The sequence below is a fragment of the Pelophylax lessonae genome (genome assembly GCF_965119305.1).
Source record: "Pelophylax lessonae genome assembly, chromosome: 6".
Taxonomy (NCBI): Eukaryota; Metazoa; Chordata; class Amphibia; order Anura; family Ranidae; genus Pelophylax; species Pelophylax lessonae.
In genome coordinates this window covers 94,176,560-94,198,256 of record NC_138773.1, presented here as the reverse complement: position 1 = coordinate 94,198,256, position 21,697 = coordinate 94,176,560, and the positions used below count along the sequence as shown (strand labels likewise).

Below are 21,697 nucleotides of genomic sequence, written 5' to 3'. Positions count from 1 at the left end.
TGAAAACATCTATACAAAAATTCGTCTCTTCATGCAATGTCTGTGCCAGGTCCAAAATTGACACTACGAGACCATCCGGTCTACTATGCAGTCTACCAATACCCCAAACTCCATGGGAATTTGTGTCCTTGGACTTTATAGTGGAATTGCCTCCTTCCAAAGGATTTAATACCATCTTAGTGTCAGTGGACCATCTGACAAAAATGGCACATTTCATTGCTATTCGCAGACTACCTTCGTCCAAACAAACGGCAGAACTCCTGATGAAACATGTCTTTAAGTTACATGGTATCCCAAAAACTCTTCTGTCTGACCGTGGATCACAATTTATTTCCAAGTTCTGGCAAGAACTGTGTCACATACTACGGATCGAGCGGAAGCTCACTTCTTACCATCCGCAGACCAACGGACAGACTGAAAGAGTCAACCAATGCATCAAGCAATATTTACGTTGATACACTTCTTACCAACAGGATGATTGGGTGGATCTTCTCCCTCTGGCAGAATTTGCCTACAACAACGCAACCCACAGTACGACCAAGCAGAGTCTGTTCTACTTGAACTATGGGTTTCATCCCTCTATTCTTCCACCACGCATCCTTCCTTCAAATAACCCAGTAGCTTCAGACTATTTTACCCAAATAAAGGACTCTCTGGGTTTGCTTAATACTACCATTGCACACGCTCATAGTCAACAAAAGAAGTACTATGATCTTCGCAGAAGACCTTCTCCTCAGTACGCTATCGGGGACCTCGTTTGGCTCTCAACAAAAAATTTAAGACTGAAAATCCCTAGCAAAAAGCTTGGACCTCTGTTCTTGGGACCTTTCCCAATCAAGAAACTTATTGGAAAAGCTGCAGTACAGCTTACATTGCCAATAGACCTCAAAATACATCCCATTTTCCATGTGTCGCTACTGAAGCCCCATGTTCCTGACCAAGGAATAAGGCCTACTATCCCACCTCCTCCTCCTGTACAAGTTGAAGGTGGAGAAGAATACGAGATAAAAGAGATTCTGGATTCTCGTATCCACAGAGGAAGACTTCAGTACTTGGTTCGATGGAAGAACTATGGGCCCCAAGACGACACCTGGCTAAACACCTCTGACATACATGCCTCTAGATTAATCCGCAATTTTCATGCGAAGTACCCAGACAAACCAGCTCCAGAGGCCTTCAGGAGCTGGCCTTAAGGGGGGGGTACTGTAATGTTCTGGTACCTTTGGGTACCCTAATTACTCTTTTATAAGTGTATGCGCCCCACCATTCTCTTTTGGTAAGGTGCGCATACACCTTTAAGACTGATGCTGTCATCACTAAGCGCCGGACTGGATGGCTATTTAGATCGCCGGCTCTCACTCACATGTGTTCGTTCAAACTGCTTTGTGCCTTGATGCTAACCTGTCTTGAAGCTCACATGCTTGCAAGTATACCTCGCTGTCGGAACCACGCTGCGCTGATCCCTGTATCCCGCTACCGGATCATCCGCTCTTGCCGAACCTCTCCTCTGCTACATTGCTATTAGTGATAAGTACCCCACAGGGGAAACCTCTATAACCTTTATACTAAAGCTTACACTATCTAGCTCTGCATACTAAGGACTATTACTACATCTAATAAATAGTTGTCACCACCAGATGTGGCTTTGCAACATTCCAAGGGGACAATTCACTAGATTAAGACGCAATTGCGCTTCGGATAGTGACTATCAAGTACAATCAAAGGTTTTGGAAAAGCGTTTTCTTGAGAAAGGATACAAAAAGGACCCCATTAGAAAAGAATTGGAGGATGTGGGAAGGAGTAACCGCGATACTCTCCTGAATGGAGACAAAATTAATCCAGTGGATCCAGGTTACAGAATAATTTTTGATTACAATATACACTACAAAAAAGTAGAACGTATTGTTAAAAAGTATTGGCCTATCCTTAAAGAGGACAAAATTCTAGGACCCCATCTGACAGAATTCCCTAAGTTTATCTACCGGAAGGCCCCTTCACTGCGAGATAAAATCGCGCCTGGGGTTGTTGACCCACCTCGTATCAGGGAGAATCATATTTTTTCTTTTCTTTCTGGCACCTATACATGTGGGAAATGTGCTACCTGTAAGAGCTGCAAGAAGAACCTAAAGAAACGAAAAGAATTTGTAGCTACTGCTACTAATAAATCATATAACATCAAAAATCTGATCACCTGTAAAACGCAAGGGGTGGTGTACATGTTACAGTGTGAATGCCGCCTTCAGTACATAGGACGTACCTCTCGTGCTTTACACGTCAGGGTGGGCGAGCATATCACTAATATCCGTAAAGGTTTAGAAACGCATAGTGTCTCAAGACATTTTAAAAAATTCCATCAAAAAAATCCCAGTGGGTTGCAATTCTGGGGAATAGAGAGAGTCCACCCACACTGGAGAGGTGGGAATTTTATTAGACAGTTGAGTCAACGGGAGTCTTATTGGATTTTTGAATGTAAAGTTTTAACGCCATTAGGACTCAATGTTGAGTTTGATCTCAACTGTTTTATTTCTGACCGATGAGATATTTTTTGCCTTTTTAATGTTCCCATATTCTTATATTTTATATTTTATAGGGAATATATTTATTGCTTTGTTCTTTGTCTTTTATAGTATTCACATTGCGGTTTATATTTTGTAATTTTAATAATTTTATGTGCATTATTGTGTATATGTCACTTATTGTTCACATTTATGATTAGGCAATGCTCAGATACGCCATCTAGTGGAGAGTTGAGATTTAGCCGGAGTCACAATGACGATTACCACCCATTGAATCCTTTGGATTATGGGAAGATGTATTATTTTAAATTTGGGCATAGTATATTTATTAAATTGTATTTAATGTATTTCCACAAGCTGGTTCTTGTGGAAAGTTTTTAAATTGCCCGTACACACTGCATATAAGAATACAGGCTGGTCCTGGCTTAAGGGTCATGCAGTGTTTACTTCCTGCCCTTAGTTTACATCACTTCCTGTGTACATCACTTCCTGTGTACATCACTTCCTGTGTACATCACTTCCTGTTTCCTGTTTCCATTTGGAATCATACTGATTAGTTAATTGAAGACAGGAGGTCGGCAGATCATATTGTCATAAAAGACGGGTCCGCAGTATGGTACGTGACCCTTGCTGAAGAAGTCCCGCTTATTTTCACGGACGTAACGCGTACGAGGGATGTCACGTGACCCGCGGCTGCCTCTCACTCTTCCGGGTTGGTGGACCTGATGCACGCCTGCTTGCAAACTCTGCAGATATGCGCTGTTATTTTCTTCAAAAATGTGAGTTGTTTTCTTATATGGATTAAAGAGTGCTTGATTGCATACAGAGAGCATTAGATCGTTTTTTCTTGTCTCCTACACATATTGGTAACATTGTTTGAGGAGCTGACAGTGCATCGGAGGTGTAATCATTTACTACGCTTAAGGAAGAAAGTGTGAGGATGCTTTGATTTTGAGATGAAATGCTGGTTGACCCTGTAGGGTCTCTTTGTTAAGGTGAGCGGCAGTGTGAACAGGTGGTGGGATTGCATGAGCACTCGTGGAGACAAGCACCTTATGGAATTGCCCTAGGACCACTTTACACTGGAGACTTTTATCTGTTTATATGGACACCTATTAACACTGGGACTCTGCATGATTTTATAATTTTACCACTAGGATTGCGCTGCACTATTTTTCTATTATTTTATATTTTCTACTATTACTACATCTGCATTATCTAAGATTGCTAGCTCTTGAGCCTACTACCACCTGTTCTTGCACTGGGTTGATCTCTCTTGTATGTCCACCTGCTACTCTGTCATCTACTACCATACATGATTGCTAAACCTATCTGCATCCCATCTGCTACTATCTTACTTTCAAGAACATTTCCTTTCAAGTGTCTGTCATCTACCATCTCTACCCAACCTGTCTCTTCAGGCTATCATCACTGTGTTACTATATACATAAGTCACTCTAGGAAACATCTTATTGAGTGTGTGTATTTACTTGCTGAATTGAGATCATCCACACATGATGAGTCATTGAGAGTTGGGAATGGTGTCTCAGTGTTTCTCTACATGACTACTGAAGTGGAATATTTCTGCAGCTGAAAATCCACATCATACGTAAAACGCAGGAGCGTTACACATATGACATTTGGCCGTTCTCGCCACTCCTGCCGTGCATCGCAGCGATTGGGGATAAGGTGTGTCACAGCCCATCCCCAATCAGGGTAAAAAGCCAATCAAAATGGCTCTTTACCACATGACCAGCTGTGCCGGTCATAAATGTCAACAAACCGCTGTACTGCCATTACCGGGTTCTCCTCTTCAGTGTATGACGAGGAGACCTAGAAAAAAAAGGGTTGCAGCAGTACAGCGATGTGCCCCGATTTGCCCCCAAATAGTATCTGTCATCAGCCCATCTGAGTTCCCGAGTACCTGTCTCCAGTCCATCAGAGTACCCGAGTACCTGTCTTCAGCCCATCAGAGTACCTGTCTCCAGCCCATCAGAGTATCCGAGTACCTGTCTCCAGCCCTACAGAGTACCCGAGTACCTGTCTCCAGCCCATCAGTACCCGAGTACCTGTCTCCAGCCCATCAGTACCCGAGTACCTGTCTCCAGCCCATCAGTACCCGAGTACCTGTCTCCAGCCCATCAGTACCCGAGTACCTGTCTCCAGCCCATCAGTACCTGAGTACCTGTCTCCAGCCCATCAGAGTACCCGAGTACCTGTCTGCAGCCCAAGCCTCATAGATTATGCAAAATGGGGTCTTTATGTGGGTAATTCCACTGTCCTGGTGCTCAAGGACCTTCAAAAGCGTGATAGGTTGTCAGAAAATTAGATGTGTAGTTTATGCTCCTAGAACGCCTGTAGGTGCTACTTGAATGTTGGGCCTATGTATGTGGCCAGGCTGTGTAAAAGTCTCATTGCCATACTCAGGAGGAGTAGCAGAATGTATTTTGGGGTTTAATTTTTGCTATGTACATGCTATGTGTTAGAACTATCTTATAAATTGACAACTTTGTGTTTTAAAAAAAACGTTATATGTTAGGGTGTTTGCGTTCAAAAATGGGGTCATTTTGTGGGTAGTTCTTTTGTCCTCGTGCTCCAGGGCCCTCAAAAGTGTAATAGGTCATCAGGAAATTAGATGTCTGACAGTGCTCCCTGCATGTTGGGCCTCTGTATGTGGCTAGGCTGTGTAATTGCAAGTATGCATATGCTGTATGTGAGAAATAACTTATGACATTTTGTGTAAAAAAAAAAAAAAAAAATAATAATAATTTCTTTGTTTTCTCAAGAATTGTAGGAAAAAATTACAGCTTCAAAAAACTCACCATGCCTCTTACTAATTACCTTGGACTGTCTTTCCAAAACTGCGTCATTTGGGGGTATTTGTACTGTCCTGACATTTCAGGGCCTCAAGAAATGAGATAAGCCGTCAGTACATCAGGTGTGATAAATTTTTAAGGATTTGCACCATAGCTTGTAGACTCTATAACTTTTACACAGACTAAATAATATCCACTAATTTGGGTTCTTTTTACCAAAGATATGTAGCAGTATAAATTTCGGTCGAAATTTATGAACAAAAATTACTTATTTGCACTTTTTTATAATCAAAACTAAAAATGTTTTTTTTTTTTTCAAAAATTTTCACTTTTTTTACTTATATCTCAAAAAATTAAAATCCAGTGGTGATTAAATGCCACCGAAATAAAGCTCTATTTGTGTGGAAAAAAAAAAAAAATTGTTTGGGTACAGTGTTGTATGACTGTGTAATTGTCATTCAAAGTGTGGGAGCACTGAAGGCTGAAAATTGGTCTGGGCAGGAAGTGGGTGAAAATGCCCTGTATTGAAGTGGTAAGTGGTTAAGACATGAATCCTTCTGTCATTTCTCTATCGTTCATTGACAGACGCAGCTACATATTCTTCTTAACCATTGGGTTATGCTGCCTCCTACAGGAGTAGGACACTAGGCAGGAGAAATCTTTACCACACCTATGGGGCAGTCCCTGGGGGTAAACACCCACTCACTCTGCTATAGGCATTCAGCTTTTTTCCGCTTAGTCAGGAGTAAGGACCTAGTTCCCTGCTGGGATTTCGGTCCTAGCATGTTTTTTAGGTAAAATGGGAACCTTTTGTCTAAATTTTTTTTAGCTAGTTATGTTCCTCAGAGAACTACAATCATCAGCCGGACTGGGCGTCGGACTGGATATTCTAGATCCTTATGGTCTCCCAGTCTGACCAGCAAACGTGTGCAGGTCGCAGCTCCGCGCTAGGCCTCGCCACGATATTGCCTCACTGGGCGGGGCTGGCCCACGGGTGAAACACCTCACCGGAACACACACGGCTTGGTTTGGCTTGAGTCGCAGTGTATACCTTGGCTGTCAGCATTCCCACCCCGGGTGGAGAGGTGGTCTGTCCGTAGTGGCGCCCACCCGAATATCGTTGGTATGGTGAGTAGTGTCCCCCCACATCTCTTGCGGTTTTGGGGTGGACGTGGGCCTCTCCCTGGGATGGTCGGACCCCCGGGTTACCCCCCATACCTCCTTGTATGTGGGGTCCATGGGGACCATCGACCATCCAATGCTCCCCCCCCCCCCCCCCGAAGGCCATCCTTCTCACTATTTCATAGGGGTTCCTTCTTTAGTCAGGTACGGTGCAGGGGCTCTAGCAGGCGATGGGGGCCCTCGGGGAAGGAGGGGGGGGCGCCGATTCCGCTGATCGTGCAATCCACTGGAGGAGGGGGGGAGTCAATCCTGGTGGGGGTCCCGACCCCCTGTACCTGATTGATCCTTGGACCCCTCAAGGGATCCTGTAGACCGCATGGCGTGCCGAGGGCGCCGCCATTTTCTTGGAGATCAGCTGTACAAGGCTCGGCAGCCATTTTTTAGTAGTTTCACATTGAAATGCATTGGGTGGCCATTTTGTTGTGGTTTCCCCATTGAAATGCATTGGGTGGCCATTTTCTCGGAGCCTGAGAATGCTGTACAGCAGTTAGTGGCAAGGCTATATCTCTGGTGCTGACCCAGGTACTTCCTCTTCCTCTGAGGATTGTTTTCTGAAAACTTCAGGCAGGCTCTTCTCTCCCTAATATCGGGCGGTGGTGAGTCTATTGAGGTCCCTATAGGTCGCTCCCTCTCTCTGCTATTTTTCAGCTTGGTGTGCTGGGACTTGTAGTACTGCTGATGCAACAGTGTGGGGCCGTTTTTTGCAGTATTAATGTGACACTGTGCTGTCCCCGGGTTAGCATGGAGTCCAAGAAGCATGTATCACCTACTGATCCCCTCTTTGGTGTTGCGGGGAACTGCCTTAATGGCGGTTTTTGAAACCCTGGTGTCAAAAGTTGTTATGGTAAAAAAGAGGACTAAAAAAAAAGCTCCCACTGCCCTCACTTGCCTCATCTGTTGATATGGCCACCACGGACGCAAGTTATCCTGAGGGCTCTTTGTTATTGCACTCTGATTCGGATGGCGAGGATGATATATCCTCATCTGCAGCCATGCGGGAAAAAGTGGAGACACATAGTGTCAGTGCGGGAAACTCTAAAAATGGCAGATGATTCTACAGCGTCAGGGATGCAGGTGTCTTTTGGCACCCGAAAAACTCAGAGTCGGTCAAGGTTTTCCCTTGTCCGGAACTTTTTGATGGAATTGGCATTGAACAGTGGGGACGCCTTAAACACATGTTAGTGGTGCCGAAGAGTTTCACGAGATGCTATCCCTTTGTGGACGATGTGATCAAAAAATGGACCGTTCCACCGAAGGGGGACCACCCAGTCTGCAGACTAAACAAATTCACTATGATTCCGGTGGAGGAGTCTACTGTCCTTAAAGACCCTGTTGATAGAAGGATGAGACTCCCACCACTTACATGTGATAGTGGACTCAATACTTAGACCGGTCTTCACGATCGCTCTGGTGTCCCAGACAATTACGGAATGGGCAAAGCTCCTGAAGAGTGATTTGGAAGCGAGAAAGCTTCCCCCTGACTTTGCTGAACTGGCGGACAAATTGGTCCAAGGTTTAAAATTTATATGTGCTGCGTCTTTATATACAGCCCACCTTTTGGCTAGAGTATCCGCGGTAGGGGTAACCATGAGATGCATGGTGTGGCTAAAAAGCTGACCTGGGGACCAGGCTTACAAAAAGGCTATGTCAGACCTGCCCTTTACAGGGGATCGCTTAATTGGTTCTTCTTTGGATGAACTTATCAAGGGTCTTACTGGTGGGAAGAGTTCACTTCTTCATCAGTCTGCTCAGGCAAGGCACCTCGTCATGATGGGGTCACTCCTTTTCAGCATACAAGCGGCCCTTTCGTGCCTCTGGCACGCAGATCATCTGGGGATTCCTAGAAGATGTGGTCGAATAAGCAGAGTGCGGGCCCCTCCAGTTCTGCAGTTAAGCCCTCTTCTGCATGAAGGGGCGCCCTTACTCGTAACTGGGGTGGGGTGACTTCTTCGTTTCTTTACGGAACCATGGACCTTCTTGATTCAAGAGGAATAGGTCCATGAACTGATTCAGGTCTCGACCGTCAGACAGATTCTTCCCACCCAATCTACACCTATCTCTAGACTGGTTAAGGGATCTACGAGAGGCTCTACAAGATTTGCAGTTGGTGTGATTGGGCCGGTTCCATCTCGGGAACGCTTTCAAGGGTTTTACTCAAACCTGTTCACTGTGCCCAGTAAAGAAGGCAAATGCGTCCTATCTTGGACCTCAAGGCTCTGAACCGCTTTGTGCGGGTACCGAAGCTTCGAATGGAGTCCATTTGCACGTTAGTGGCGTCCCTATACCAAGGAGACCTTTTGACCTCTATCAATATTTAAGGACGCCTACCTTCACATCCCTATTTACGTTGGACACCAGCATTTCCTTCGCTTCACTGTGGGCGAGGAGCATTATCAATTTGTGGCGTTACCCTTTGGTCTCGCCTCCGCTCCCAGGGTCTTCACCAAAGTGTTGGCTCTGGTATTGACATTACTGCAACAGCGGGGGATTGGGGTACTGGGGTACCTGGACGATCTCCTCTTAAGAGCAGACTCCCATTCAGCCCTGCTGGCCGACTTAACCATTACTGTGCGGACTCTGCTAGAGTTTGGTTGCAACATCAATTTCCAGAAATCTGCTCTAGTCCCATCCTCCAAACTGGATTATCTGGGACTGACTCTGAACTCTGCTTCAGCAAGGGTGTTTCTTCCTCTTGAAAAACTGCAAAATTTGAAGAGGGCGATTCACCTGCTGTTATCCAGCAAACTGTCCTTTCTATGGACTTGCATAAGAGGGCTGGGCCTGATGGTGTCTACCTTTGAGGCGGTTCTGTTCGCACAGTTCCACACGAGACCTCTGCAAAGAGAATTTCTTGTCAAGTGGAACAATGATCCAAAATTTTTGGACTATCTGATCTGCTGAGCCAAAAACACGAGAAGTGTTCTGTTGTGGTGGCTCCGCTCCCTGACTCTACGTCAGGGCAAGTCATTCCTTCCCCTGTATTGGACTTTGGTTATCACAGATGCCAGCCTGTCTGGTTGGGGGAAGTACTTGGAAAGATGTATGTCCAGGGGACCTTGACTCTAGAGGAGTCCAGACTACCGATTAATATTCTTGAACTCGGAGCAATGAAGCCTTGCTTGCTTCACTGGACAAATCCCCTTCGAGGGTGTCCAGTTCGGATTCAATCAGACAATGTCACTGCGGTGACTTACGTCAATCATCAAGAGGGCACCAAGAATGTCCTGGCGGCTAGACAAGTGGCCGAGATCCTAAAATGGGCAGAAAACTTTGTTCCAATCCTATCCGCCGTGCATATCCCCGGAGCGGAGAATTGGCAGGCGGATTCCCTGAGTCGTCAGGTGTTGGATCAGGGAGAATGGTCCCTTCACCCAGAAGTGTTTCACCAGCTGTGTGTCCGGTGGGGGACTCCCGATGTGGATCTGTTGGCCTCTCGGCTCAACAGGAAGGTACAGAGGTTTGTAGCCCGTTCTCGGGATCCTCTGGCCGATGCTACAGACACACTAGTGGCTCCTTGGGGACAGTATTGGCTGATCTATTAGTTTCCCCCACTATAATTGCTGCCGAGGCTTCTGCGCAGAATAGAGGTGGAAGGGACTCCAATAATTCTGGTGGCTACAGACTTGCATTGCCGGTCTTGGTCTTGCCGATCTGGTGAGATTGGTCGCTGATGCTCCTTGGAGAATTCCTCTCAGGGAAGATCTGCTGTCTCAAGGGCCGATCTTCCATCCTGCTTTACAGTCGCTGGCCTTAACATCGTGGCTGTTGAAAGCCAGGTATAAAAGGATAGGGCTGCAACAAGAAAGGAGAAACACAGCGCCTGGTATGATCCGATATATAGGGGGATGCCTGTGCTTGAACCTCAGCAGCTCCTTTTGTTGACTCCTGGGGTAAGAGTCCGTTCATTATAGAAACGGAAAGAGAAGGAAGCGTTTCTGGTTAAGGCTAACTCCATAAAGTCACAAATTATTGTAGTGACAATACGATGTAGGTGAGGATATCACAAGTGAAGCTCCGCTCCAGGATAATTTTAAGATAATTCAGTTTGATGCAATAAAAACATCAAAGAACAATGGTAATAGGAACTTGCACTGGTAAAGGTGTCAGGCTGAGCCCGCTTACTTACCCCACTGTATCTGATTGCTGTAGCCATAGTCCTTGTGGAGAGCAAACATCCAGGCTCCGGCGTGAAGGCTGTCCCTGGCGGTGGATGCGCAGTCCTTCAGGAGAGATGTAGCGATGCGGTGTGCATCTACGGGTGGCTAGTGAAGCCCGGGCGGCGCAGCTGATGACTTTCTTTTACCCGCGCTCAAGGATCAGACTCAGACAGACAGCTCCACACGTGTGACTGCAAACGGTCCCCTCACCATGGCGACATGTTTCGCGCTCCGCGCTTTGTCAAAGTCATTTATTTGTGACTGTTGCTATATTGAAGGATAGGGGTCTTTTGGCTGTGATTCCCACACTGTTGAAGGCCAGAAAATCTACCTCTCTGAAGATTTATCGTCTTACATGGAAATTGTACATTGCATGGTGTGAATCCATTAAGGTGCATCCATGCTTATTTTCAGTGGCTCGGATATTGACTTTCCTCCAAAGAGGGGTTTAGCAGCAGTTGGCCTTGGGTACTATCAAAGGCCAGGTGTTGGCTCTAGCAATGTTTTTTCAATGCACTTTAGCCACATATTCTTTGATTTGCACTTTTATTTAGGGTGTTCGTCACTGGGCTCCCCCGATACTGTCAAATCTTCAGAAACCTCCTTTTGAAAACATTAGGGAGATTTCTCTGCTTACACTGTCACAGAGGGTAGCCTTTTTAGTGGCTATTTCCTCTGCGCGCAGAGTGTCAGAATTGGCAGTGCTATCCTGCCGCTCACCTTATCTGGTGGTACTTCAACCTAATCAGTAGTTTCTTCCAAAGGTGGTCTCAGATTTCCATTTAAATAAAGACATTGTGCTACCTTCTTTATGTCCTAAGCCCAAGCATCCTGAAGAATTTTCCTTGCATTCCTTGAACATGGTTAGAGTAATCAGGGTTTACGTGGCGGCTACTGAGTCCTTCGGAAAATTTAGACTCGCTTTTGTCCTCACGGATGGACCTCGGAAAGGATTGGCTGCGTCTGCTGCGACCATATCCAGATGGATCAGACAGACGGTGGTACAAGCTTATTCAATAAGGGTCAGGCTCCACCTCTCCCTGTGAAGGCGCATTCTACTAGGTCGCTGAAGGCCTCTTGGGCTTTTCGCCATCAGGCGTCAGTGATACAAGTTTGCAAGGCGGCAATTTGGTCATCTGTGCACACATTCACAAAATTCTACAAGGTGAATGTGTTGGCATCTTCGGATGCTTCCTTTGGCCGCAAGGTTTTGCAGGCTGTTGTTTAAAAGAGAATTTATTTTCTTTGAGGGTGTATGTTGTTTCTAGGTGAGCTCCAGTTGTTCCTGGTTGGGCTCCATGTTACTTGGTTGGCTAAGTTTAGGCTTTGGGAATTACATTCTTTTCTGAGTTGTTTTCCCACAACTCATGTTACTACTGCTTTGGAATGGTCCCGATGGTTAAGAAGAATATGGAGCTGCGTTTGTCAATGAACGATAGAGAAAACTGAATTTTTGACTAAGGCTCCTGTCACATGGGCGGTGCGCCCGACAGAGTCCGTTATGCTTTTGATCCCCGCTAAGAAGGTGGATGACAGCTCTGTCTCCGCTCTGTGTGCAGAGACAGAGCTGTCAGAGCCCCGCTCTCCTCTATGGGAGATCGGATGATAACGGACCGCCTGTCCATTTTTATCTGATCCGATCCGCCAGACGGATGGAAAATAGGTTTTCCATCCGTCCGGATTTCACAGACCGGATCGGATTGGATAGCAGCGGGTGTCATGTCTCCGCTGACATCGGCTGCTCCATAGGGCTGTATGGAGCATCTGATCCGGTCCGCCTGAAAAACTGACAGGCAGACCAGATCGGAAAGCCTGTGTGAAAGGAACCTTACCGTAAAATCCTTTTCTCTGAAATTCATTGACAGACGCAGCACCCGCCCCTCTATGTATGAGTTGGGTTGGGGTTATTTCCTTCTGACACTACTTGCAACAAAACTGAATGCCTATAGAAGAGTGAGTGGGTGTATAACCCCAGGGACTGCCCCATAGGCGTGGTAAAGATTTTTCCGGCCTAGTGTCCTACTCCTGTAGGGGGCAGCATAACCCAATGGTTAAGAAGAATATGGTGCTGCATATGTCAATGAACTTCAGAGAAAAGGATTTTACGGTAAGTCAAAAATCCAGTTTTTAAGAAGCATTGTGACAGAATAAAAACTGACTGATTGCTTCCTAATTAGGTGTCTGTTTTGGCAAGATTCACACTGTTTTGGTGCATTATTGCAAGCATGTGAACATTCGGAATGCTACTGTGATAATTTTTTTTGTAATGCGGTGTACCCACAATACATTACTGTTCGCTTTGGTGTACATTGGTAAGATGCATTGGGCTAATATTAGGCTGGGTTCACACTGCAGGTGGATGCGGCTGACAGCAGGGGTCCGATGCGTCCCTGTTCTCCGTTTCAGGGACAAATCCGGCCTGAATTTTTGGCTGGATTTGGACCTGAAACAGCCGGATGCACAGGACCACTGTGCAATTCGCTCCGCAGCCTTTCCGGAGATGTGTGGACCAACTCCATTGAGAGCCAGTCACAATCTCCTATCATGCGAATTGGATGCGGGGAAACCCGCATCAAATTCACACCAGTGTGAACCCAGCCTGAAGAATGAATGGCAACACAGCACACAAATGTCAATATACATGTTACTGCAATGTACAGGTGTCAATCAAGCCTTAGTGTGAAATTCTATCTCACCTTCAAGGATAAATCTGTCTCAGAACTTTTGCATATCTTTTATAGTTGGCTGCCTTAAATTCTGAAGTTAAAGTGGTTGTAAACCCACCTTTATAACTTTTACCTATAGGTAAGCCTTTAATAAGTCTCATGGACTTGCTGATCACAGGGAGCGTGCAGGCAGCTTATGCACGGGAGGATGTACATGGCAGCTTCCTGGCAATTAAGGTCCACGCTGTAGCCGTCTTTCGGCTATAGCACGGACCGGAAGAGGTTAAATTGGTTTAGCGCTGCACTCCTTTCTGTATATGTATTTTTTGTATGGTTGATTGCTCTTAGTGCTGACAGCTTTTATGTATACTCTATTGCAGTGTTTCTCTTTGTTTTTTTGCAAGAAAAGTGCATGAACTAGTGCAATAAATATATTTATTTAAATGCAAAAAATAAAATGTGATACATTCTTAAACAGGGTCCAAAATAGCCTGGCCAAATCTGTAAGTCCTGCAACTGCTACTTCCCTCACACATGCTACTGGGCTCGTAAACTGGAGGGAAGGAGCTGCATGCAGCATCTGTTGGCTGGATACACAAAGCTCGTGGAGGGCTTTGAGCAGGTAGAGTGTGGCAGGTTGCCATGGAAATGACGAGTTTAAAGGGCATAACCCCTTTCCAAAGTCTTGAGAGACCACTCTCCTCCTTTCACTTTACCCAGGATGTCGTCCTACCATCTTTCTGTCTCCTAAGCACCCAAGAGAGGTCTCTTGTCACTGTGTGTGATTCATGCTGTACATGTTTAGCAGCCAGCTACGACCTTCTTTAGGCTGGGTTCACACTAGCTGCGGCCGCAGCTCACAGCAGGCGGTTTGGTGCGTGTCTGTTCACCTTTTCAGGTGCGAATCAGGCCTGAATTTGTGGTTGAATTTGCACCTGAAATGGAGCAGAAGACACACAAGAGCTTTCTGCAAATCAGAATGTGCCCGTCTTGGAGGTGTGTGAACCGGCTCCATTGAGAGCCGGTCAAAAATCTCCTGTGTCGTGCGATTGAATGTGGGGAACCCACATCCAATTCGCATCAGTGTGAACCCAGCCTTAGACTGACAGATTCTATATGTTGTCCCCGAAATCTCTCTCAGAGAACATCCTGCTTCTTTTTTTTGTTGTAAATTTGGCAGGTCATTGTTCAAGCCTATTCCCAACAGGATTACCGCCTACTCTACTAGATCTCTAGGAGTTTTTCTTTGGGGCCTTTCAGCATCAAGCATCTGTTTTACAGGCTACCAGCTGATCCAATGTCAACTCGTTTACAAAATTTTACCAGGTGGATGTTCAAGCGTCTCCTGATGTAGGCTTTGGCCGTAAGGTGCTACAAGCAGCTATCTAGCTAGGGTCTTATACCATTTTTTTTTTTTTGTGGGTCTGTTGGCATTTGTTTGCTGTGATGCCCACCCCTTTTTTTTGTGTATTGCCTTTGGATGTCCCAGTCATCTTCAATTAAAGCTATGCCCTGTACCCTACAATTGAGAGAAATATTTTTTTTGACTTGCCTTTAAAATTTGTTTCTTGGAGTGCAGTGCAAGGACACAGGACACTCTGCTCTGTCTTTTTAATCCTTTGTTGATTGCTAAAGATAGTGCTAAAGATAACCATCAATGGGAGGGGTTATATGGAGGTCCCAACAGTTCTATTTGCCAGCATTTCAAGAAGGGAGGAGCATATCACCCAGTCATCCTTGAATAAACCTGTGTCTGTCCTCCACTGTACTCCAAGAAATGCATTTTACAGGGAACTCAAAATCCATTTTCTTTTTCTGGTCTTGGACGAGATGATGTTAAGGGATAGAGCCTAATTTTTCCCAAAGATGGTTTTGGCCTTTCCCTTTTTTTTGCCTGTGTTTTATTGGATGCAGCTTGAGTTGTGCTTGTTTACCTTGCAAACGCTTCCTCCTTTTAGTAAGACTGACTTTTTTTGTCAACGTTGATGGTCTTCATAAGGGGGGGCATCTTAGTTCACCCTTTTCTGGTGGCTCAGACAAATCATCATACAAGCTTTATGGGTTCCATTCTTTTCTGTCAAGCATTACTTTACTAGATCTGTAGGTGCTTCTTGGACTTTTTGGCATTGGACAACTGTTTCCCAGATTTGCATTGCTTCTTCTGTTCACACCTTCTCTTAAATTTACCACTTGGATGTTCAGTCCTTTTGTGATGCCAGCTTTAGGTGTTCGGTCTTTCAGTTGTTTTTTGAGCTGCAGGCAAGTTCTCAATTTGTTTTTAGTTAGGTCTGTTAGGAATTGCTGTGTTGCCCACCCATCAGTTGAACTGCTTTTTGACAATCCAATCCCTCAATGAATTAATGGGAACTTTACATAAAATCCTTTTCTTCAGGTTTATTAGTAGGCAGAGGTTGCAGCCTTTCTGTCTTGTTCTTGGCACTACTTTGTTGCAAAACTGAAGCATGCTGGGAATGGAAGGTGTTATACCAGGCTGGTCACTTTTTTTTTTGTCAATGTGTGAACCATATATCTCTGACTTGGGGCACTTTCACACTGGTTTGCTTTAAAACTGCCAGTAAAATTTCTCTGCGTTAATGGTGTGCTTTTGCGGCACTTTTGGTGCAGTTTTTAAAGGGCATGTGATTTAAAAACTGCACCAGAAGAGCTTAGTGGGGGCATTTTTAAGTCGCTTTTGAGACTGTTCCCAATTATTTCAATGGAGAAGAGCGTTTTGGTGCGTTTTTTTAACCCCCCAAAACATGCATTCAACATGCTGTAAGAAGGATTTATTTCACCGCAACAAAAGTGCACCACCCCAAACATTTATTGATTTTAAAAGGAAAGCACTTTTTTTTTTTTTTAACACAAAAGCGTTTGAAAAACTCCTCCATGTGAAAGGGCCCTCATGTGCCCTCAATTACCTAGAAGAAGAGGATTCTATGTTAAGTACTAAACCTTTTTTTTTTTCTACTGAACTGACATTCTTCTTTTTTTTTTTTTTTTAACAGTGCTATCTAAATATTTATGGAAAGTACAGCAAACAGAGAGTTTTTTTTCAAACCAGTTAGGTTGTACCTTTCAAATAAAAGCGAGCATTTGGTTGCTATGTGCAACAGCTTCAGTTTTGCACCAGTTGTCATAGGTCAGCCCCACTGACCTCTCCTTAGTCTGTACATTTTGCAGCACTGGCACTTTCAGGCATTCTGCAGAGCAAAGAGCACAAGGATCTCACCTGTGATGCACATAGGTCTCTGTGATACTGCAAGTCCTCCTTTATGCCTGGAAGCGTATGACATCCTCCTGATGTGACTGTGGTCACATGATCGGGGAGCTGCTGTGATTAGCTGCTTCAGTACAGTGTGTGAGCAAAGCAGGGAACTGCAGGCAGTGAGTCAGCACTTACACAGCTGGTAAGCACAACTATGTCTGCATTTCTTTTACTCTTCACTGCGAAACAACTCGGCTTCCTTTTAGATCTTCAATGCATTCATACACTGCCATTCATTGCTCACTTACTGACATCTTAAAACCTTTATTTATCTGGCACAGATGTTTGGGTCTGCAACCAACTTTGAATATTCAGTCACTGTTCTTAGCTGGGTAAATTGTACTTGTAGGATGAGATGGCATCAGGCTGGTGACAAAACTAGGTTGCTTTATGGTAAAGCTTACAGCTTTACAAAACGCTGCAAGTTGCATCTGTAAGGTTATGAATGAGTCGTTCATGGCAGATGCATAGCTGCATGTACACACATCCCACCAAAGTTAATTCTGTCAGTTTTCATTTAATTTTAGGATTTTTCTTATGCAAAATTATTTAGGACAATATGTTGTCGCAATAAGGAATCTGGTTTGTGGCAGGGGTATGGTTTGCATTTGTATGTGTACTTTGGAATGTATATATTATACATGCACACAGGCATTTAATGTACTTTCACAAACATTTTACTGTTCTGCCTCTCCCACATATTACATAATGGATGTACATATATCTTTATAAGTTGATCAGCTTGCTAAGACACCACATTGACTATTGGTTCTATAGAAATGAAGATGTAGTTGTAGATGTGAAAATGAAGTTCTAGTCATAGCTCAATATTCTTGTTTATTATGTTTTTCCCATGTTAATTAATGGTTGTATGTTGCTTTGCTGCATTGTGCTTTGTTAGTAAAAAATAATTTTTTTCCACTGAGACACTGCTGGCTCTGGGGACAGCTGTAAATGGACTAGTCATCCATGCTACACAGAAAAGAAGTGAGACGAGTGCAGCTTCAAAGCTGTCTAAAATATTATGACAAAATAAAATTTAGACTTAAAGAAAAACGCATAGAAGAAAGGGTTAAAGGTGGAGCTTGCTGGTCTTCCCATGTTAAAAGCCTTGCTCTGACTCTCATGAGAGTCAGCATGGGAGAATTCTTGTCTCTTTACATGAATTGGTGAATGGCTCTGATGGATGCACATCTATTATACTGGGCATTTCAAACATTTTAGGTGCAGAGCTGTTGATCTTTTTTATCATTGACTTCGGGTTGTCTTGTGAAATGTGGTTACTTTTGAAAACTAAATGTGTCACACTGGTCAAAACAATGCTGATCATCACCCTTTTAGGCTTATTATGTGAGTAAAAGAACAATCTGCTAACAGTCATATTCCATTACAATTATTCTGTTGATGCCTAGTATTAGCACACAGACGCCTTGCAGCACTGGTTGATCAGGTTTTGTTTTCACCTGAGATGCTGTCTTTATTGAGTTTTTATGTTTGCAGGAATTTCCTCTGGGTTCTCGTTAAATTGGCTTCTATTAGATCTGCCCATAATCCTATAATAAGTATGTATATGACTGTGGTAGGAGCACTGTGGGCTCCTTAGAGGTAGGTGAAGTTTAGTCCTTGCGGATCAGATTTCTTTGGGTTTAGTAGTTTGCGTATCACTATCGCTTTTTGCACTTCAATGGTCTATTTGTTTTTTTTTTGTTTTTTTTTTGGAATACAGTTTATTGGTATTCATATGTCCATTAATAGACGGTTGTGTTTTGCAGGTTCTGCTCTAGATCTTCATTTTAGCAATATAAATGTTGCATCTCTAGACAAAGAATTAGACGACACAGACAGTGACCTGGGATTATCAAGTAAGTGTATTTACCTTATTCTTATTTCAGTTTTGGTTTCAGAAGGTTTGTACATGAGATTGGTTTGAATTTTGTTGGTGTGTAAATGTGCATACACCTATTTATTAATTTATACAACTCTGTCTTGTATGTCTAAAGCACTTTAAAGTGGACATTGAACCATTGTTATCAGTGTCTGTCCCTGAAGGAGCTTTCAGAGTAATGGTGGGGGAGGGAACTCTGAATCCATTTTGTTGTGTGGATGCAGGGATCTGTCTGTGTATAGTCTGCCTAACTGTATGCAGATAGTGATTGGAAACCCAGGGAGCACAAAACTCTATGTAGATCATCTCATTGACTCCATCATGAAGTCTGTTTGTTTATTGACCCCCCAATCATTAATTGAAATAGTTTGTTATCCACTTTACCACCGGAGGATTTTGCTGTGTTACGTTGGGGCCACTTTTTGCGATTTGTCACTGTGCGACTTTAACTGACAAGTGCGCGGTCATGCAACGCTGTACCCAAACGAAATTTACATCCTATTTTTTTAACCATAAACAGAGCTTTCTTTTGGTGGTATTTGATCACCTGTACGATTTCTACTTTTTGCGCTATAAACAAAAAAAAAGAGCGACAATTTTGAAAAAATAACAATATTTTTCACATTTTTTTTATATGAAATTCCCCCCCAAAAAAATGTAAAAATCAAAATTTTTTATCATTTTAGGCCAATTTGTTTTCTGCTACATATTTTTGGTAAAAAAAATCGCAATAAGCGTATTTTGATTGGTTTGCGCAAAAGTTATTGCGTTTACTAACTAAAGGAAAGATTTCTGTCATTTTTGGTGTTTTTTTTTTTTTTTTAACGAGTAATGGCGGCGATCTGCAATTTTTTTTTTTTTTTGCGGGACTGCGACATTGCGGTGGACAGATCGAACCCTTGACTGACATTCTTGACACTTTTGGGGGTGCCAGTGACATTACTACAGTAATCAGTGCTATAAATATGCACTTACTGTAAAAATGGCAGGGAAGGGGTTAATTTTCATTGGTGATCAAGGGGTATGCCTGGTGCTTACTGATGTGTGTGGGGGGAGGGGACTATGTGACACAGGGACAGATCGCAGGTTCAGCTATGCTGAACCCTGCAATCTGACCCTGCCTGTCACTTAGGAGATCCGCCCGCTTGTGTTTACACAAGCAGGCGGATCTCCATACTCGATTCCCCGGCGATCAGGGAAGAGCGGTGGTGATCACCACCTATCCTGCCCTGGCCCGACTCCCGCTGTGACTGAATACAGCGGGAGCGAGCCTCCGGCGGCGCGTTCGCGCCGCCGAGAGAGGGGAATGTCTAGCGACGTAGGTCTACGTCGCCAGAAGTTATCGAGCCACTTTGCCGCAGTAGAGCTCTAGTGAGCAGCGGCAAAGTGGTTAAATACTATTTCAGTACTACAAATATTATTAGACAATATCAATAATAATGTGCAAAAGTGAATATATCGGCGCAAACAATTGGCTGTATGCAATCAACTAAAGGTGCTAAAATAAGCTGCTATACCAACTGAGTTTACCACTACAAAGCAATTCAATAATCCAAAACAACGGTACAGCACTAATGAGGTGCATTCAGTGATAATATGTAAAAATAAAAGAACATGTATCTATGCAATATTAAGGTGCTATAATACATAAATCTGTGCAGTATTAAAGTGCCATAGTACAAATAACTGCGCAATATTAAGGTGCTATAATAGAAATAAAGTGCTTCTAATAAATCAAATTCATATAATATATAAATAAATAATTGATAGATCCAAAGAGTCCAGCGATCTTTTGCTAGAATTGGTGCAAAATGAGCTTGATGACGATAAATCCAGCCAGTGTTTTACAAGTGAATCTGTGTGTCTTCCAACACCTAAGATAATTGGCCTCTCACCTGAAGTTTTGACCTGTGTTTCACCACAAGGTCAAAATAAGCAAATAATCACCAGCAGGGATTAGCAGGCTCTCTCACAGCCTCTCAGTAGACACACTGCTGCCCGAAGATAGCCAAACATAGGGACACGGATATGTACAGGCACTACTGATAGTGCATGGAAACCTCAATTATAGAGCAGCAAACTAGCTGTAAGCTTCCAGGTTGCCGGTGAAGACTCCACCCCCCTATACGCGTTACGTCATCTGTCAATCAGACGCTCGACTTCCTCACTACTGCCAGTTTGATATTCGAACACCTGTGAGATTTTCCACATTAGGAAGTCGAGACTCAGCAAGGAGTATTGGTGGATGAGTAGTTTACCAGGAAGTGGATACTATACTGGACCATTTATATGTCAATGCGATTCCAGCTTAGTCACGAGAGTGAGTAAGCATGGTGTTTTGGTGAGTTGCCATTTCTACACTATCCCCGGCACTTGGTGGTGAAGATTGAGGTGATCCCGTCTACATTTCACTGATATTGGGACTCCTGTTGGAACACACATCATTTCTCCTGCACTTTTGGCTGAAGGACTGTGGGACATTCAGTGGATTGTTTTTTAACATTCTCTTTCACTGGGGTTGTCATCCTTTATGCCTGATTTATGATAATTTAATATTGTCATTCTTTTTCGCTACTAATATTTGTATATGGTTTGTTTGCTTCCACGATCAAATGTTATTTTATTATTGTCTCAAAACAGTGGTGGTGCCCAAAACGCACCTTTCCAATCCCTAAGCGTTTTGCAATGCAGTACCTTTCCAAGGAGTCCCTCCTAAAAAAAAAAAAAAAATGGACGGTATCTCCTGTAGTGGACTCCCTCGGTTTCCAGGGTAAATAAAGCCACTGTAATTCCAGGAGAAGAGTCCCTGGTCTTCTCAGACCCGGCTGATAGGCAGTCGGAGGCCGTGACCCGCCATATGTTCACTGTGGTTGGGTCGGCACTTAGGCCGGTATTTACTATTGCCCTAGTGTCACAAGCTATGACTGAATGGGCAAAAATTCTACACCGGGACCTGGAGGAGAAACAGCTCCCCCCTGCTCTTGTGGAGCTGGTAGATCAGTTGGTCCAAGGGCTACAATTTGTCTGGGACGCCTCTTTTGATGCCGCTCCCAGGCTTTCTTGATTGTCTGTCTCACCAGTGGGCCTAAGGTGCATTATCTGGCTTAAATGCTGGTCTGCAGACCTGGCTACTAAAAAGGCCTTGTCCAGTCTTCAATTCGTGGGGGATCGCCTGTTTGGAGCTTCCTTGGAAAAGGGAAAAGAGTA

General features: G+C 44.1%; 1 protein-coding gene across 2 annotated transcripts in view; it reads left to right on the top strand.

The window, feature by feature from the left end:
* Positions 1-21,697, top strand: part of UNKL (unk like zinc finger) — a 213,341-nt gene that overhangs the window by 170,844 nt on the left and 20,800 nt on the right. For both annotated transcript variants that reach the window (XM_082262085.1, XM_082262084.1), the window contains one exon: positions 18,378-18,467. In XM_082262085.1, coding sequence (XP_082118211.1) covers positions 18,378-18,467 — 90 coding nt within the window. The remainder of the gene's footprint in view (positions 1-18,377; positions 18,468-21,697) is intronic.